Source organism: Bos taurus, chromosome 21, assembly GCF_002263795.3.
Source record: "Bos taurus isolate L1 Dominette 01449 registration number 42190680 breed Hereford chromosome 21, ARS-UCD2.0, whole genome shotgun sequence".
In the NCBI taxonomy this organism is placed as follows: Eukaryota; Metazoa; Chordata; class Mammalia; order Artiodactyla; family Bovidae; genus Bos; species Bos taurus.
Window position 1 is genome coordinate 30466186 of NC_037348.1, and position 19516 is coordinate 30485701.

Below are 19516 nucleotides of genomic sequence, written 5' to 3' on the forward strand. Positions count from 1 at the left end.
ACTGGGAGACGCCACCGCCACCACCCATTGAGAGTGCTGGCTGAGTGCTTTCATACAGCTCAGCGCCACGCCACCTGCCCTGATAGAGGGTCAGTGGAGAAATGGATGAGGCGCTGGAAGCAGTGGCAGTGGGGGAGGGGGCTCCCAAATAAAGGAGGGGCTGTATGACATTGGGTGGATCTCCCAGCCACCCTGTGCCTCAGTTTCCTCATCTGTAGAACGGGACATAATGACCACTTTACCTCCTAGAGCTGTTACGAGGCTTAAACGAGATAAATGCAAAAGTGTTTGGCACAGTCCCTGACATGTGGTAAGGCCTCAGAATGGTAGCTGATTCATTCAACAAACATCCCCAGCCCCTGCTCTTTGCTTCTGCCTGGTTTTGAGTGATGCTGAAACTCCGAAAAGGAGTGTGGGGGAGCTTCACAGAGAAGAGCCCCACCAGGGGACCCTGTCAGCCTGGATTTGCTATCTCCAGCTTCCAGGAAGCCTCGTTTCCCTACCAAATTGGCAGGCAAATCTAACACACCTGTGGTTCTCTTTCCTAGAGGGAAGGCATCTGGGATGCCTGCCAAGCTCCCAGTCCCAAGGACAAGGGAGCCAGGATTCAGATAGGTAGAGGCCTGGATGCACTGGAGGGTGGGGTGGAAGGCTTGCAGGGGCTGGGTGCCAGGCAGCGGAGGTCCACATAGGCATTACAGAGCCATACTGCCCAGGAAGCAGGGGAGGGCTGGATCCCCAGGAAGACAGTGGGGCTATAGCTACAGAGGTCCTGTCCTTTCCGGTCACTGTCCTGCTTCTGGGCCTGGCACTGCGCCCAGGACACTGTAAGCCTTTCTGCTTTCCCCACTCTTTCCCAAGGGCCCTCTTGCCATCCCCTTCCCAGGACCCCCTATCCCTCAGCCAAACTTGAGCTCAGATTCTTCCTCCCTGCTTACACAAGCCCTGGGACTTCAGCCCTCACTGTGAGGCCCAGTCTGGGAGGTAAGGGCATTTTAACTAAAATCTTGAAGAGTTGCTGTTCTAATGGTAGAAGTACAGACATCATCTTGGTTGGACAAAGGGGTCTCCAAAGGAGTTTAAAAGGTGCTTGTGCAGGGGGTCCAGTGGGTAAGACTCTGCGCTCCCAACGCCCAGGGCCCAGCTTCATTCTTGGTTGAGGAACTGCATCCTACCTGCTGCAGTGAAGATTCCATGAGCCGCAACTAAGACCCAGCACAGCCAAAATAAATAAATAATTAAAAAAAAAAAAGATGCTTGTGCAAGCAAAGCAATAAGGGGACACGACCTTGGAGCAGGGGTCCCCAACACCCCCAGGTGGTGCCTGTTAGAAACCCGAGCTGCACAACAGGAGGTGAGCAGCTGGCAAGCCAGAGCAGCTTCATCTGCCTCTCCCATCGCTCCATTACCACCTGAACCATCCCCCTCAACTCCGACAGTGGAAAAACTGTCTTCCACAGAACCATGCCCTGGTGCCAGAAAGGTTGGGGACCGCTGCCTTGGAGGGAAGGCCACTGTCTTGGAAGGAAGGTCCCAGAAGGCAATCAAGATGTGATACTGGGCAGTAAGGAGACCTGGAAGGAGCTGATTTGGTGAGAAAAGGAGAGCGTTTTCAGATTGGTTTTGTATTTTGGAGCTTGAATATATTAACAAAATATTAATCAATTTTGATTTAGTGCATTTTTTAGGTACTTACAGAGTTTGAGTAGCAAGGAAAGGAGCCCCAGGTAGGGGAAGGGTCAAGAGCAAAGGCATAGAAGGTGGATGCAGCATATATGAGGAAGTGGGGTAGGACCCCCAGCTTCTGGTCTCGGCCCTGCCAGTGACTTACTCTTTGTCTCGAGCAGCCCGTTTTCAACCCTGAGTCTCTGTTTCCATCTTTACAGTGGGCACAAGTGGAGACAGTAATGCTATCTCATCTACCTGTTATAAAAGGGAAAGGTAATCACATATGTGTATTTGAAATGTTTGGCACATGATAGGGGCTCAACATCGTTACGGAGCTCCTATGGGCCCCCATTTCCCAGCAGTGAGGGGCAGCCCCGGATGTCCAAACTGGCAGGTGTGCCATGACCCATGGCAATCCCCTGGCCTCCAAGAAACTGTAGAACAAGCTTTACAACATATGGTCCTCGGCTCCTGATCTCCTCAACAGGTTCCTGTATACCTGTCTCTTCTTTAGTTCTCATGAGCAAATGGCATGTAATTCTGTAGCTTTTCATTTTTGCACAGGACTCAGAACTACTCACCGGTGAGGTCAGATAATATATAGAGAAACTAATTTACGTCTTGTTCTTGCTGCCAAAACTGAGAGGTACTGCTGATGGGGGAGACCCTCTGATCTGAGGGGTGGGTTTACTTTCCTCTGGGATTGTCAGGAGCCCACAGGCCCAGAGCAAGGATACTCTATGGAGTGGGACCTGCCAGTGTGGGAGACACAAGAGATGTAGGTTTGATCCCTGGGTCAGGAAGATCTTCTGGAGTAAGAAATGGCAACTCACTCCAGTATTCTTGTCCGGAGTCCATGGACAGAAGAACCTGGCAGCTACCGTCCATGGGCCTGCAAAGAGTTGAACATGACTGAGTGCACCTGCAAAGGTCCAGGGCACTTTGGAGTCTGCATCTCACTACATAGCACATAAATAAATATATACAAATATATATATAAATATATAAATATAATGGCATAGTCACATTTTAAATTATATACAATATAATATTAACATTTTATAGTATATATATATAAATATAGTCACAGTCACATTTTAAATTGTATACACTATAATATTAACATTTTATATTATATATCATTAATATTAATATGACATGTATATATGACATAATATTCTATATCTTATGTATACAACATATATAATTTTTTTTACTTTGAACTCTTTTGGAAATGATTACTTTTATAATTTTGCTTTGGAATGATTTGGCTTTGAGAATTCATTTAACTGACAATTGGTAACAATCTGTTGGCAGTTTTCCTGCACACTTGGGGATTCTTCTGAGATTAAGACAATCTGACCTCCAAACCATTTTCAGATGTGGTGAAACTTTTATGAATACTGAATGAAGTTGACGCAACGATACATTGTATAGACATTTGCTTATACGTTTGTTGTGATTTTGCAGCTTTCTTCTTTTGGATTTGGGAGCGAATACTGGTAGGGTTTTTTGATGTTATTGTTTTTCAGGCCTCAGACATTTTAACCAGCCCTTGTAAAGTTCTCAGTACCTGGCCATTGTCCTGTAAATATTACTAAAACAGAACTGCCTGTTTGGTGGGATGATTGTACCGCCCTCCTACCCCAAGAGCCATGCTGTACAGATGAGAAGATGAGCTTTCTCAGTGACATCAAAGGGGCAAAAAAAGTCAAAGTAACATTGGTGACTTCTCTGGAGCAACATCGGCCCCCTCCCAGTTTTTCTTGCTAGCTGGGGGCCCCCAAATGACTGAGCTTGGATATATTATCTATTTGTCTATTCATTCACTCAGTATTTCTTGAGTGTAAATGACTACAACTCCAAAAGAAGACAATTTGGCAACATCTATCAAAATGGCAAATGCAAATACCCTTTTGATTGAGCCATCTCTTCTGAGAATGTGTTCCATGGATGTACTCACCCTTGTGCTTAATCAAATCTGTATAAGGTTATCCACTGCTGCATTGTGGGAAATATAAAAACACTGGAAGCAACCCAAGGGATCGTCACTAGGGGACTGGTTACAAAAATGATGGTGCAGCCATGTAGCTGTAACACGAAGAATGGCATCCCTCTGTGTATTCTTATGAAAGGAACTCAGATGTATTACTAAAGAGCTTTACAAAACAAAGTGCAGGACACTGCATAGGATTCTACCCTTATATAACAAAGGGAGGAAAATAAGAATATACATATTTACTTGAATATGCATAAAGAAACCCAGAAAGAACATGCAAGAAATGAATAAGAGTGGGTTTTTGTGGGAATGAGGTGGCACTGGGTGGATGGGGTTTTAATGCCTGGAGAAAGAAGATTGTTAGGGATATCTTTTTTATCCTTTTTATTATTTATTTGTTTGTTTTTATTTCTGGCTGCGCTGGGTCTTTGTTGCTGCATGTAGGCTTTCTCTAGCTGCAGTGAGTGGCGCTACTCTCTAATGGCAGTGTGTGGGCTTCTCTTTGTGGTGGCTTCTCTTGTTGCAGAGGATGGTCTCTAAAGCGCGGGGCCTTAGTGGCTGTGATACGTGGGCTTCGTTACCCCTCAGCACGTGGAATCTTCCTAGACCAGCGATGGAACCCGTGTCCCCTGCATTGGCAGGCGGACTCCCACCCACTGGACCACCAGGGGAGTACTACACTTTTCATCTTTAAAAACCATGTGGATGTATTACACATTTGGATGATAATTTAAAATACACCTATGGAGCATCTAACTATGCCAAACGTGGTTCTAGGCACAGAGCACAGTGGAGAATAAGGCAGACAGTCTGAGAAAAAAAGAAATAGGGTTGTTCATTCTGCACTCCCTACTATTGTGGAACAAATTCTAGTGGAATAACCAACTAAGGGGCACAAGAATGCAGTGTTCATAAACTAAAGCAAACCTATGACTAAAATGTACTGAAAAGCCCCCTTTGGCATTCTGCATGGAGGCTGGCTGCCAGCAGCACTTGGCCGTGTGCTGGGTTCCCACAGCACAGGCTCAGCGAAGGAGGAGTGGAAGCGGCAGTGCTGGGGTGCGCCATACTCAGCCTCGGTCAAAGGACTGGAAAAACGCCGCCTCTGAGCACCTTTCTGGAGAAGTCTGAGGGCTTTCTGCCTGAGAAGGCACAGCGGACTGAGCACCCTTGGGACAGAGTAATTTACTGGATAATCAGTTACCATCTATTTGTCCTACAGCAGAAGCACGGCCTTGATGGAGAACCCAGGAGAAGGAAGTTTTGATGAGACAGACAGAGAATTCTGGGGACTTCCCAGTGGGGAGATGACTTGGAGCTGGGGCTGATGATTATTGCTTGTGCCCCGTGCCTCCCGGCCTCTCCTCTGCGTTGGATCAGCTCACTGGATCCCCAAACCCTGCTAGGTGCGTACTTTTTATGAGTACTTTTTATCCCTTTCATTTTTACTGATGAGAAACTGAGACACACGGAGATTAAGTACCTCCCTCAAAGTCACCAAGCCAGCAAATGGGGGAACCAGGATTGTAAGTGGCTTAGTCTGGCTGCAAAAGCCTGAATCTTCTCAGTTCCTCTTCCTACACCTCTGGGCACCCAGGGATGGAGAAGCAGGGCGGGCGTTCTGGAGTCTTCTCTCCGTCCCAGGGCCCAGCTCCCAGCAGGTGACACGGCCATGAACGGAACAGTGGGTTATGGAGTGCCTTCAAGGAAAACCAACCCCTCAGTCTCTCACAGAGCTCACTGGATGCCCCCAAACCTGGCCTCACCTCCTCCTCACCCCCATTTCCTCTGAGTGTAAAAATAGACTCCCCTTTATTTGCCTGCCTTTGGAATCTTCATATCTGGCCCGCAGCCATCCTGGGCTCCCCCTTCCCCTACACAAAACCTTTGTCGCCTTATGCAAATAGCCAAGTTCTGCTCATAAAAGTACCCCACCTAAGAGGGAGCTGGAGAGATAACACCTCATGGAAAATTACAGAAACACATTTCTTTGTATTTGAATACTTCCAGGACTTTGTGTTGGCAGCAAATCAACTCTGGGTCTAACCCCAGTTTCCTTGGCGTTTTTTGGACGGTGGATCTCTCTGGTATCTGATGAAGTTCATGAACTTTTTCTCAGAATAATATTTTTAAATGCATGAAATAAAATACATAGAATCACAATGGAAATCAATCATATTGATATAAAGTTATTCAAAAATCTGTGATGTAGTAATACATTGTGCTTCTCTTTTAGCATGTTAAAGAACAAGATCCGGCTTAGTTATTTTGAAGTAATGGTGAACAAAATCAATATCTGAAGATGTCTGCCACAGCTGTAACGTGATATGAGAATATCTGTAATTTCCATTGGTGACCAAGTCACAAGTTCTATGAACACTAATAAGGTTTGTTCTCCGCACTCGTCACGGAAGGAAATGCTGAATTTCAGTTAGAGATTGGGGAAGATAAAGATGTAATCCACCCTGTTCCTCCCCCACCTCAACTTAGGAAATTCCAGTCTTTGCCAGTTTGGGCCTGTGATTTCCACTGTGACCCCAGTGTATCCCTGGCTTACAGCTGTGACCGGAAGATAGTTTCACAAGTACATGAATCCCTCCAGGATCCCTTGGCTGGAGTTGACTCCTCTCTGTCAAGGCTGGAAATTGTTTATAAAAGTGGTGTTCCCAGTAGCTGACCCTGGGGATCCTTGCTGTGTGCCTGTGGGCCTATCCCATGTGAAGAGCATGACCTGCAATAGCTCACTCCATCAACAGGTGAGGCAAGTAGATGCCTCGCAGCCCTATTCACAGATGTGAGAAATGAGCCTCAGAGACGGGGAATAAGCTGTTCAGGTGGAGGTTGCAGGTGTGTGGCATGCCCTGGCCTTTCCTCTAAGTTGTATGTATTACATACTTGCCATCGATCACTTTATCTTGATTTGAGGTGACCGTGATGAAATTGTAATAATAATAGTAATGATGAAAATAATTACCAATGGGAGGGCCCACTGTATTTTAGAGTCATTACATTATCATCAGAGCTGATCCTAATAGCTTGTGTTCCAAACTCTGTTCTAAGGACATAACTCATCTTACCTCCCAAACAACAGGTCATGTTCTTGTCCCTGTTTCAAAGATGACGACACTGAAGGCCAGAAAAATTAAGTCATTTCCTCAAGGTCCCATAGCTGGTCAGCTGGGATTGGAACCAAGGAAATATGACTGCAGCATCCTCATTTTTTAGTAAGTGAGCTGTTTTGTTGAAGTAGAACATATACATAGAAAAATGCATAGGTCATGAGCCCACCTCAACGAATTTTCACAGAGTGAATACATTTACCTAACACACCACCCAGATCAGGAAATAAAACATGATCACCACCTGGCAGCCCCTCATCCCTTGCTTATCATATACTCCCCAAGGCAAACATTATCCTAACTTCTATTGTTATTGGTCAGTTCTACCAGTTTTTGAGTTTATACATACATTCCCTCATTCTTAAGCAAAGTGCAAGTGAAAGAAGCGAGTGAAAAAGCTGGCTTAAAACTCAATATTCAGAAAACGAAGATCATGGCATCTGGCCCCATCACTTCATAGCAAATGGATGGGGAAACAATGGAAACAGTGAAAGTGTTTATTTTCTTGGGCTCCAAAATCACTGCAGATGGTGGCTGCAGCCATGAAATTAAAAGACATTTGCTCCTTGGGAGAAAAGCTATGACAAACCTAGACAGCATATCAAAAAGCAGAGACATTACTTTGCCAACAAAGGTCCACCTAGAGAAAGCTGTGGTTTTTCCAGTAGTCATGTATGGATGTGAGAGTTGGACTATAAAGAAAGCTGAGCACCAAAGAATTGATGCTTTTGAACTGCGGTGTTGGAGAAGATGCTTGAGAGTCCCTTGGACTGCAAGGAGATCCAACCACTCCGTCCTAAAGGAAATCAGTTCTGAATATTCATTGGAAGGACTGATGCTAAAGCTGAAGCGCCAATACTTTGGCCACCTGATGCGAAGAACTGACTCATTTGAAAAGACCCTGATGATGGGAAAGATTGAAGGCAGGAGAAGAAGGGGACGACAGAGGATGAGACGGCTGGATGGCATCACCGACTCGATGGACATGAGTTTGAGCAAGCTCCAGGAGCTGGTGATGGACAGGGAAGCCTGGTGTGCTACAGTCCATGGGTCGCAAAGAGTTGGACACGACTGAGTGACTGAACTTATTCTTAACCATTGTGCTATCTCCTTTAGTTGTCATAATGGCCCTAGAGTCTAGAAGGTAGCTTTTTAAAAATCATTCCCATTCTACACATGAAAAAACTGAGCTATGTGCAGCCACTTAGTAACTGCCTTCAGGCCGCAGCCAGTGTAATGATTCTAACCCAGGTCCTTGGGGCTGGCTCGCTGCAACATCCCCTGCCTCCCCATCACCCAAGCCTGGATTTCTGCTATGAAACTCGGAAGCACATTAAAAGTTCAGGGATGTTTGCATGAACAAATATCCCGGGCCCTACCTGGTTCACTGCTTCCTCTCAAAGGCCTTATGGCAGCCCTGCTAGGGGATCAGAGGGCAGAGGCCCACTTCATAGTCTTTGCACTTGCTTCTCTCTCTTCTGGGAGCAGCATCTCTTCCCCAGCCACCAGCCTGGCCTCCTCCTTTGCTGCTCCAGTGGCATATTCTGGACAAGGCTTCCCCCAACCCTGACCCCCCATCTAAGTAACACACCCATTCATCTTCTTCCTCTCTTTCCTGGAGTGCTTATTACACTTGGTGCCATATTCTACATATGTATTTGTCTATTGCCTGTATCCTTCCACTAGAATGTATGTGCCACAAGGCAAAATGCTCTTTGGAGTACTGCTTTATTCCCAGGACCCACGAGTATGTGGCACACAGTAGACAGTAAAGCTTGAGTGGAAGGAGAAATTCACCAGCACGGAACTTCACCAAAATGCAAGTGGCCTCCATGGAGGAAGGACAAGTAGAATTTAAATTCCCCACTTTGTTAAGAGTGGCAGTGCCTGGCCCTTAGCCAGAGTCTGGTCTTTAGCCGAGACAAAGACCGGAGGTTGGGGGAAGGGGCCAAACCCAGTGCTGCGCCTCATCTGCTAGCCAGGAAGTCAGAGATACCCCCCCACCCCAGGCCTCTCTAGCTGCTAATGTGACCCTCCCCCAGCGCCCCCAGCCAGCCAAGGTGCCCCGCCTCAGAGCATCAGAGAGGGGAACCAGCCCACACATTGTCAGAGGTGACAATGGGGCTCCTGTGTGCCATGGGCGGTTGGAGAGGGCATGGACTCAGGCAAATGAGGCGTCAGTCCATGGGGCGCACACAGATATAGAGGCGTGCGGGTGGTCTGGGCTCGGCTTCCACCTCAGTGCTCGCCAGAATGGAGGCCCACCTTAGGCAGCTCAGCCTGGGCAGGGGACCCAAGGGGGCTGGGGACAGACAGGCCCTGGCTGAGCTGCAAGAGCTGGCCCTGAGCTGGTTCATGGAGACGCAAGCCCCCCTCATTCTGCAGAATGGAGTCCTGCCCGCCTGGTTTCACGGATTCATCACCCGCAAGTAAGGCTGCCCCTGTCCACATACCCAGCATGGCTGATAGCCCCTCAGGGCCGAAAAAATGGTCTGGGACCAGATTGGTCCCTGCCTTCTCCATGGGGGAGGCAGGGACCCCAGGAGGTGGTGGGTGGGGAAGCAGACTTAGGGGCACCAAGTTCTCTGACAGCTGCTTCTGTGGGCAAGGTGGGTGAAGGCATTGGCCCCCCACTATGAGTCTGCTGGGGCTGCCAGGTTGCCAGAAAAACAGAGGCAGGGGGGTGGGGGCGGCAGGCCGGATCAGAATGCATTCAGACCAGCTCTGAATATCTTGATGAATTACTAAGGGTGCTGTTTCATTTATCATCCAAACCAGAACACTATTAGTAAGTGGAGAATTTACTAGGAGACCTGTTTTAAGTGGGAACTGTTCCAGGCAACCCTGGATATACAGTTACTCTAGGAATAGACGCCAAAATGTGGGGTCTGGCTTTCTGATTGGGATGGGTCTCCAAGCTGCCAAAGCCCTTGCTGAAGGAATAACAAATGCGGCCAGCCTTTGGGTCCTCCCGGCCCAGCACTTAGCATTGAACCAGGGCCAGCTTCACCGGCATCAACTCGCGTTGTAACACGGGGCCCTTTGCTCAGAAGGGCCCTATTCTTGGCTGAATACACTGCAGTCCCCATGTTGAAATTCTTACTTTTTTACTGACAGGCTCCAGGTTTTCATTTAGTACCGAACTCTGCAAAATTTGTAGTTGACCCTGCATAGAGCAGGCACTCAGTGTTTGGTGAATAAGTGGGTGAGGAACTATTTGGTCTATGTACTGCCAAATCAGAAGACAGCTGGAATTTTCCACCATGCCTCCAGAATACTTGGCATTATTTAGCAGTATCCATAGCTGCCTGGGGTTGAAGGGGATGTGCAAGGGAGGAAGATGAGAACCTAAGAGTTGCTATCATGGTCAGCCTCCAGATATAATAGCACCTTCTCCCTGCAGAAACTCTTGTGCAGTACACATCCTGCACAAGTGTGCAGCAATTGTACACATTGCTGTACACAGCAATCCTGAGACAAGGATCCACAAAACTGAAAATCTCCAGCTATATGGAATCCCTCTTGCTATAGGGCCATTCAGGTGGAGGGCGGTGGCTATTGTGCCCACTGGTGAGGCTGTAAGTGGAGCAATGTACGTGATTTCAGGACTCCAACCCAGCGCCAGACTGAGTCTTGAATTTGCTTGACTGAGCCCAGACAGGCCACAGAACCAGCCGAAATACTGAGGGAGTTCTCTATAAAGGTCTGGAGGTCTCTGCTCTGGGTCTGGGGCATGGCCAGCAGGGACTCTGAGGCGGGTCTGACTTAGGCTACTCCTGCTGCTGTTGGGGGTGCCCAGCCCTGACTAATGGCATGTCCTCTGCCCAGGCAGACAGAGCAGCTGCTCAGGGACAAAGCTCTTGGCTCCTTCCTCATCCGCCTCAGTGACCGGGCCACCGGCTACATCTTGTCCTACAGGTAAGAGAGGAAGCCCTCTGCAAAGGACAGGCAGGCAGGTTCTGGATCCCACAAGCCAGCCTTGCAGATAAGCTCCGAGTCTCCACCAGCCCACACTGCTGGGATTTCCCCAGGCCCTCACTCCCTGACTCCCTCACCCATCCACCATGTCCATCAGGCATGCTAAGCAGCGCCGGCCATACACTAGGAGAAGCCTCTGCCTTCAAGGGGGTGAGTTAGAGGGGCAGGCAGGGGAAAACCTCCTCCTGATGGAAGACTGGGGAAGGTTCACAGAGGTGAACTTTGAGTCCAGGATAGAAGGAAAAAAGCAACTTGCTGGGCAGGAAAGGAGGTGTGATTGGGGTTTAGGAAGGCATTTCCAGTAGATTAAACTGCATGTGCAAAAGAAGAGAGACAAGGCAGACTAAGGTGTTGGGGAGTTGCTGGGTGCAGAAGGATGCATGGTCCCAGTGGAGCAGTGCCTGGAGAGGAGGGCAGGGGGCAGCTCAGGATAGCCTTGGATGCTGGGCTATGTCCGTAGACAATGACGGGTCATCGGGTCAGACTTAGGTTTTGCAAGGAACCTGCAGGCAGCCTATGGAAGGAGGACTCAAGACAGATACTGGGGGCAGTGGGAACCACGAGGGGTGAGGTCTGGGCTCGATGATGAAATCTAGACTAGTGTAAGGCAGTGGTCCTAGAGACGAGGAGACAAGACAGGCAGGATGAAGTCAGAGGTGGTGATATCAGAGCCTGACCCAAGAGTAGTTTGCAAGGGGGAAGGCAGAAAAAGAAAGAAGTTCCCCCCACCACCAACCCCCAGTTAGGGAGGGAGGCAGGCTGGGGCTCTAGGGAAACTCTCAAAGGTCTCAGATTCAGATTCAAAATTATCATCTGTTCTGACTGTCTCAGTTCAAATCCTGACCTTGAGCAAGTTGCTTTGCCTCTCTGCACCCATGTTTCCTCATCTGTATAATGGTAATATTGCAGTATTTACTGCATAGAATTGTTGAATGGGTTTGATGAGTTTAGACCTTTAAAAGTGCTGGTACTCCAGAACATAGTAAATAAATAAATGTTACTCATTACTAAAATAGTTATTGTTATTCTGAGTCCCTGATACAGTTCTCAGCATTTTGAAATATACAAACTCAGCAGTTTTCAATGTCTTTTCAGCATCAGGGCTTTTTTTATTATTATTATTCAAACATGATCTTGGGTGGAATGACAACTCATTAAAGAGATAAAAGTGGGGTTCCTTGCAGATACACAAATAGACCAACACGAATCCAGAAACAGCCCCCCACATTTGCTTTACCTGATTTGCAACAAATGTCCACATTTGGTTTACCTGATTTGCTACAAATGTCCACTGTAGTTCAGGGGTGAGAGATGGGGATGGGCTGGTCTTTTCAATAAGTGGTGTGGAAGTAATTGGATAACCAAATGGAAAAAAATGACCCCCACCTCACATCATACACAAAATTTAAATAATTCTAGATGGATCATGAACTCAAGTGAGAATAGCAAAACAATACACTTATAAAGGAAAACATGGGAAACGTTTTTCATGATCTCGTGGTAGGCAAAGATTTCTTTAACAAGACCCCAAAGTACTGACAGAGAAGCTTAACAATTGAGTTTCTTAAAATTGAGAACTCTTATTAATCAAAAGATACCATTCTGTGAATAAAAGGACAAGCCACAGTGCCGGAGAGGTTTTGTATTGTAATACATACACCTAATAAAGGATTCATATCGAGAATATATGAAGAAGTCCTGCAAATCAGTAAGGCAAAGACAACACAGGCAAAATAGAGGCACTTCAAAAAGAGGGTCCAAAGAGGACGGTTCAGCAGCTTTAGTGATCAGGGAAATAGAAACTAAAACCACAATGACGTGCTGGTTACAGTAGAAAGAGGCTACGAAACAGTTTGTGAAGACACGGAGCAACTGTAACTCTCATACTTGGCAATGATTTTAGAAGACAATTTGGCATACTACTAAAGCTAAGCAAAAGTGTATCCTGGACCCACCAACTCTCTGTCCTGGGATATTCTCAACACTAGTGAATACACATATTCAGCAAAAAGCCATGTACAAGAATGTTCAGAGTAACTTCATTTATAATAACCCAGGTGTAGAAATAACCTAAATGTCCATCAGCAGAATGGATACATTGTGGATATTTAAATTAAACGGAATACTACCTATCAGTGGGGGAAAAAAGAAGCTAATTCTACATGGACATGAAAAAAAAATATGATTCTATTTATGTGAATTTCCATAATGAGTAAAACTGATCTGTGACAATGGAGGTCAGGGTGATGGCTACTCTGGAAGGGGCCATACGGGAGTCTTCTGGGGAGCTGGAAATATTGTCCGTTTTCCTCTAGGTGGTGGTTACATGGGAAATACATTGAGTGGCACAATTAGGACGTGTGCCTTCACTGTGTTTACCCTTATTGTTTAGTTACTAAGTTGTGTCTGCCTCTTTGTGAGCCCATGAACATTTTTGGGACCCCATGCAACCGCGCCAGGCTCCTCTGTCCATGGGATTTCCCAGGCAAGAATACTGGAGTAGGTTGCCGTTTCCTCCTCTGGGGGATCTTCCCCACCCAGGGATTGAACCTGCAGTCTCCTGCATTGGAAGGCAGATTCTTTATCACTGAGCCACCAAGGAAGCCCAATACTCTTCCATAAAAAAGGAAAATGAAGAGAGTGGGACTTTACAGGCTGGGGGAGATGGGAGCTGGAATTCCATCTTTTCCATGTGGCTGGAATTCAGGTGAGGGGAGTGAGGCCGAGGTGTGCAAGTGTGGGGTCGGACCTCATCTTTAAGACAGAGGTTTTACTCATCATGGATATTTTGGTATTAATTTTGACTTTCTAAAATATTGCGTTATCAGTTGTCCTGATTACTGAATTTGTGTCATCCCTTTACATCTTGCATCCGAGCCCCAAGCTGAGTGCCTCACTTCCCCTGTCCTTTCTTCCCTGACTGATGCTGCAGGGGAAAGGGGGTGGGGGGGATGGAGGGGGAGGTGGGGTGGAACGCCATTCCCCAGCTCCCCATCACCTGCAAGGCTGGGCTTGTTGGATGTCAAGTCCTACTTTCCAGAGGGGCACGTCAAGGCCCCAGAGGACAGCGTGGCCCCGGGTCAGCTCTGGCCCTGGGCCAAGGCAGAGCTGCTGTTGTCCTTGTGTTGCAGGGGCAGTGACCGCTGCCGGCATTTTGTCATCAACCAGCTCCGAAACCGGCGCTACCTCATCTCAGGGGACACCCAGAGCCATGGCACCCTGGCAGAACTCGTGCACCATTACCAGGAGGTGCAGTTTGAGCCCTTCGGGGAGACCCTGTCTGCTGCCTGCCCCCGGGTAGGTACCCCTCTTCCTGGGGGGGTGGGGGATGGGGCAGAGTGCCCAGGCCAGGGGTGTCCACCACTGGACCACATGCCTTTCTTTGCCTTTTCTATTTCCTGCCACCCACGGGCACTCAGTGCAGAGTCCTGGGAGAAGGAGACAGCATTCTAGCTGAGGTCTGGGACCTGGTGGGGATGTTTCTGGCTCTGGCCAGCAGTCTCTGGCAGGAGGCTAGAGGCCAGCCAGGGGTGTATGACGACATACTTGCTGTGTCTCTACCACCCCCAGATGGAGGACAATGATCTCTATGACGCTATCACTGTGGGCCTCCACCAAACTGATCCTAGCCTGGAATACCCACCAGAGGAGGCCAGCAGCCCCCCTGCCTCTCCAAAGCACCAGGTCTCCTCCCTCCACAAAAGGAGGAGCCTGGATGCAAGTCCCCGGAATCTCTCCGAGGAAGAAAGCATGGAGGTGAGAAGGATTCTGGGCCACTGAGGGTCAGGGTTGCTAGACCAGGAATGTGGGTGCCACGCCCACAGTCAGGCCTGGAGCGGCCACCGCAGCCAGCCCCTCAGGCTGAGGAGGCTGACTGCCAGGCCCTCTGGGAGAGGAGTGGCCCAGTTTGGAATTACCCAGTGGTTCACCCATGCCTGCCTCTGCTAGCTGGATTTGGTTCAAACCTCGGCTTGGCCTTTCTGGCTGAGTGACTTTGGTCAAGTCACATAAGCTCTCTAAGTCTCAGTTTACCAATCCTGAGATTCCACTGAGGCTTGAATGAGGGAACGGATGTACAATGTCTGAGAAAATCCCTTTGTAAACTATAGAGTGGAGTGCCTGTGAGTCAGTACTTTATTGTCCCTAGCATCTTTGCAGGAGGGACTCATAGAGACTTCTTTTTTTAATGTATATCAGATCACAGAATATCAAGGGCTTCTCCTCTTGTTTAAAATCTGAAAGCTTCACCAGGGTTCACAAGAGCCTTTTCAGGTGCCCTTGCTCCCTCTCCTCCTTCTTCACTTTTCTGGATCTTCCTTAAACACACCAGCCTTGTTCCCACCTCAGGGCCTTTGCACTTGCTGACCCACTGCCTGGAATACTCTTCCCACCAGATACCCACATGGCTGCTACTCTCGCTGCATGCCATTCTCTGCTTAAATGCCCTCTCCACAGAAAGGGCTGCCTAAGCTATGGAAAATATCCCCTCTCCCACCTGCCATTGTCCCGTTCCCTTTCCTCAGCTTTGTTCTTCTTCACAGTACTGATCCTGAGCTGACAGTATATTATCTTGTGATACACTATAATATGGGGTTGCTTCCCAGGGGGCACACTGGTAAAGTATCCACCTGCCGATGCAGGAGACGCAAGAGATGCCGGTTTGATCCCTGGGACAGGAAGATCCTCTGGAGAAGGATATGGCAGCCCACTCCAGTATTCTTGCTGGAAAAACCTGATAGGCAGAGGAGCCTGGTGGACTACAGTCCATAGGGTTGCAGAGAGTCGGACACAACTGAGTGACTGAGCATGCATGCTATTATATCATGTATTACATCAACCACATTAAACAAAAACAGAGTAGTATGTTGCCCATCTCCAGGTTAGAATGTAAATTCCCAAGAGGTGGTCTTGCTCATTATGGAGCCCTTGACACCTGGGACAGTGTCTACACAGTTCTTACTAAATATTTGTTGAATAAATACACAATTGATGGACTTGAGCGTGGCCTATTCTGAAGGTGAAGGGAGTAGTAAGTGGGTGAATGCAGGGGTCTCTCTGAGGGGCAGAGGGGAGAGGAGCAAAACAGAATGATCTCCGGTGGGAGATAGAGCTCACGACCTCTGACCTTGAATGCCAATGTAAGGACCATACTCAGGAGTCCTAGAATATGAAGCTGGCAGGGACCCCAAATGTCCACCAACCCCTGCACGTAATGGTCAGGTAAATGAGTCCAAGGCCAGGGGCCTTAGCTTCTCTGAGAAAGCTTCATTTTAGCTGAGGGCAGCCTGGTGGCAGGGTAACCTTTCAGAAGTTCTGTTCCTCTCTCTAGGCTCCTGTCAAGGTGCCCCCGCTCCCAGAAAGGAGAGGTTCCCTTCTGAGCAACTCTTTTGGAGGCTCCAACGACATCATCTATGCAGACCTGAGAAAGATGAACCAGGCCCGGCTAGGCCTGGGCACAGATATATCTGGCTGGCAGGGGCCAGTTCCAGGTGGCAGCCAGGCCTGTTCTCCAGGCAAGGAGGCCCAGAGAAGACTGTCAGACGGAAGCCAGAACAAGCCTGATGGCCCAGGACCTTCCCTCTCTGGCGTGAGCCCAGACCAGGGCCCTAGGGTGTCTCCCATTTCTTGGGGCCTCCTCCTGCCGTCCAGCTCGGAGGCCTCGGGATCCTCAGGGGCTACCTGGAGCCAGGGGTCTCCAAAACTGAGCCGTGGGGCCCAGCCCTGCTTCCAGAGCAGTTGTGCAGACACCTACGAGTCCATCTGGACAGAAGACGTCCCCGAGGACACCAGGGATGTGCCACGCCGAGAAGATGGCAGTGCCCATGAGCAGATTGCAGTCTGCTGGGGGAGCCCGGCCAGGACCCCCTATCCTGGGATGGGCCCTACATACAGCAAGCTTTCGGGGTTCACAGACAGTGGTTATGAGAGGATCTCGGAGGTCCCGGAGCTCCCAGAACCCAGACACACCTATGAACAAATCCCAGGAGCAAGCAGCCAGGAGCAAGGAGGCTGGACAGACACACAAATCCAAGCAGCCAGGAGCAAGGAGGCCGGACGGACACACAAGGTGGGCTCCAGAGTGGGGCGGGGTGGCTACCAGCCAGCAGAGAGCTACTGGTGAAGGAGGGAACCTGTGGCCCTCAAACACGGGTGGGTCAGGTCAGCACCACACCCAGAACTTCCCAGCTCCGACTTCTGCTTGGAGAAGGTGGGAGAGGAAGAGGTTAGATTTGGATATAAGATGGGAACTTTCAGGCCCTTCTGAAGTCTTTCTCTGGGGCAGGACTCCTGCCACTGCAGGGGTCTCAGAGCCTCCGAGAGGTGGACAAGGACCCTGGCTCCAGGTTTGACTTGCCTTGTCCCTTTTCATGATTCAGGCACTCCCTACCCATGTGGCTTTGGGCAAAATAGTTTCCCATGCAACTAAGATCACCAGATTCAGCAAGATAAAATACAACACACCCAGTTAATCTGAATTTCAGATAAACAATGAGTAATGTTTTTTTAGCATAGTTACCAGTACTGCTATTATTCCTTATTTATCTGAAGTTCAAACTTAGCTGGGCATCCTGTACTCTTATTTAGCATCTACCCAGTATCTGGCTGCATTTCCTCATCTGTAAAATGGGCTCGTCCTGTGCTGTGTCCAGGGGTGGCTGCCCAGGAGATGATACTAGCCATCCCCATGTGCTCAGGATACAGCCCAGAGACAGCTGTCAAAGGATAACTGTTATTCCTGGGGGTTTCTAAGAAAGGAGAAAGGGGGAAGCAAAGACCAGGAGGATGGAGGGAGGGGGTCAGAGTTCCCAGGGAGGCAGAGGAGCCCTGCTGAGGGTTCACCCCAGTGTGCTTGCCTGTACCTGGAGCCCATGAGCCAGGTGACCCCCTCCCCGAGGTGGCAGCCTCAGATCTCCAGCATATGCAGACCTCCTCTCCCGGCCTGAACAGTAAGACCCTGAGCTCGCAGATGAAAGGCCTTCACCAGAAGCTCTGCCAGCTCCCCCCTCGCGGCAGGGTTGTACCCACACACCCCAGGACAGGGAACTCCCCTGGTTCAAGCCTCTGAGATCCTGACTCCCAGGACCACAGATCCTGCCTGTGGACAGTCCTTCTAAGAACTACATAAGCTACATCCCCCATCTGCTCCTCCTCCAGCTGCAAAGTCCTTCTGGGTACTGAAGGCACCACATACACCCCACCCCCCCATCCTACCTAGGGCGTGGCTGAGGCAGAGAGGGCTGGGATGGGGACCCCCGGAGACCCAGTGAAGGAAGGGGGGCGAGAGAGAAGTCCTTCATCCAAACCAGAGGGCTGGAGTTTCTGGCACTGTGAGGGGCTGTGGAGCAACTAGCCATCTGCATTCCAACCTGGTCTTTCTCTGGTCTTGGCCTCAGCTCCCAGTCCCTGTAAAGGGACCCTCTGAGCCTGGGTCTCCCTGCCCTGTCCCGGGACCCAGGCACCAGCATCCTGTCCTTCCTTGCAGCCTGACAAGCTCCGGAGGATCTTCTTCACAGACAAGAAGCACAAACCCTGAGGAGGTCTGGCTTCCAGCAGCCCACCAGCGGGTTTCCTGGGCCCGGGGCCACACCAGAGGTTATTGGGAAGCTCTCAGCTTGCTTGAAGGCACCCCTTGGACCCTCAAACCCAACCAGCCTGCTCTGAAACCAGGCTCCAAGACAGCCTAGGTGCCCACCAGCGACAGGGTGGGAGGGGACCTTCCAGTCTCCTGCTGCTCAGGACTGAGTCCCACTCCCCACCCCAGGGCCTCCCACCCATCCAGAGGAAGTCACAGCCTGAGAGGAGGGGGGACCAGCCAAAGGCAGGGGTGAGCACCCCCTGCTTCCAAGATGAGCAGGCTGGGGGGGTCCTGGACGATTGATGGAGCTGGCCTCCCACCACTGAACACTTACTGAGCATGGGACAGGCCCTGTGGCATGGCTGGCATTTTCTTAGCTGAGTGATGTCATACAGTTGCTCCAGAGACCAAAACCAGTCCCCCTCACTGTGGCCCTAGCAGAGAGCATAGGGTGGGAAGTAGCAGTAGAGTGCCACCTCAGAGGGGATGGTTCTGACCCTGGGGCAGCTGAGCTCCTGGGGGCCATCCCCTCTGCCCCTCTCCACCCCCACCTTTATGCAGGCCTCATAATGCAAGCTAAGCAGACCCTGATCTGACCCTTTTGCTGCAGATGAGTGGGAGGGGTGGGGGGCGGGGAGGGACAGAGACCCAGAGAGGAGCAGCAACCTGCCTGAGGCTGCACAGTCAGTCAGCCTGGGCACTGCTGGGCAGTTTCTGGAGTCAGCCAGTGGGTGCTTGCTGGCCTCCCTATATGACCAGGTCACCCTCATCTATGCTCTGCCTCCAGCCAGTGATGGCCTTTATGGGTGGCTCTCAGACCCCTCCTAACACAGGCCCAAACCTGGCTGGCTGCCTGGGCTCAGCCTGGGCACTGCTGGGCGGTTTCTGGAGCCAGCCAGTGGGCGCCCACCGGCCATCCCTATGTAACTGGTCACCATGGACCTAGGCCCATGCCTGATACAAATGTTCACTGGAATGGTTCTCACTATGAGGGACGTGGAGATGATTTTTCACCCAACATCGGCTCTTCGCGGAGCTCCCTAGGATCTGGGGCACAGATATGTCTCCTCCCAAGGACACAGGTACTGAAATAAAGTTGGTGCCGAAGCTGGGAAGGCAGCACTTAACCTCAAGAGGTGAGGTGCTCATGGGGAGATTTCAAGGAGAAAAGGGATC

At 49.7% G+C, this 19516-nt stretch overlaps 1 protein-coding gene across 3 annotated transcripts; it reads left to right on the plus strand.

Moving 5' to 3' along the window:
- The first annotated feature begins 2853 nt into the window (after positions 1–2853).
- Positions 2854–19447, plus strand: SH2D7 (SH2 domain containing 7). Of its 3 annotated transcripts, XM_024982022.2 has the most exons (8): positions 2854–5073; positions 5904–6054; positions 6759–9215; positions 10615–10704; positions 13896–14061; positions 14335–14520; positions 16094–16831; positions 18248–19447. In XM_024982022.2, the coding sequence occupies exons 3-8, from the start codon at positions 9040–9042 to the stop codon at positions 18296–18298; spliced, it is 1407 nt and encodes a 468-aa protein (XP_024837790.1). In that variant the 5' UTR covers positions 2854–5073; positions 5904–6054; positions 6759–9039; the 3' UTR covers positions 18299–19447. The 3 variants fall into 3 exon arrangements, with proteins under 3 accessions (XP_024837790.1, XP_002696709.1, XP_005222055.1); XM_002696663.6 differs by having other exon boundaries at positions 5904–9215; positions 16094–19447; XM_005221998.5 differs by lacking the exon at positions 14335–14520 and having other exon boundaries at positions 16094–19447.
- The last annotated feature ends 69 nt before the right edge of the window (positions 19448–19516 follow it).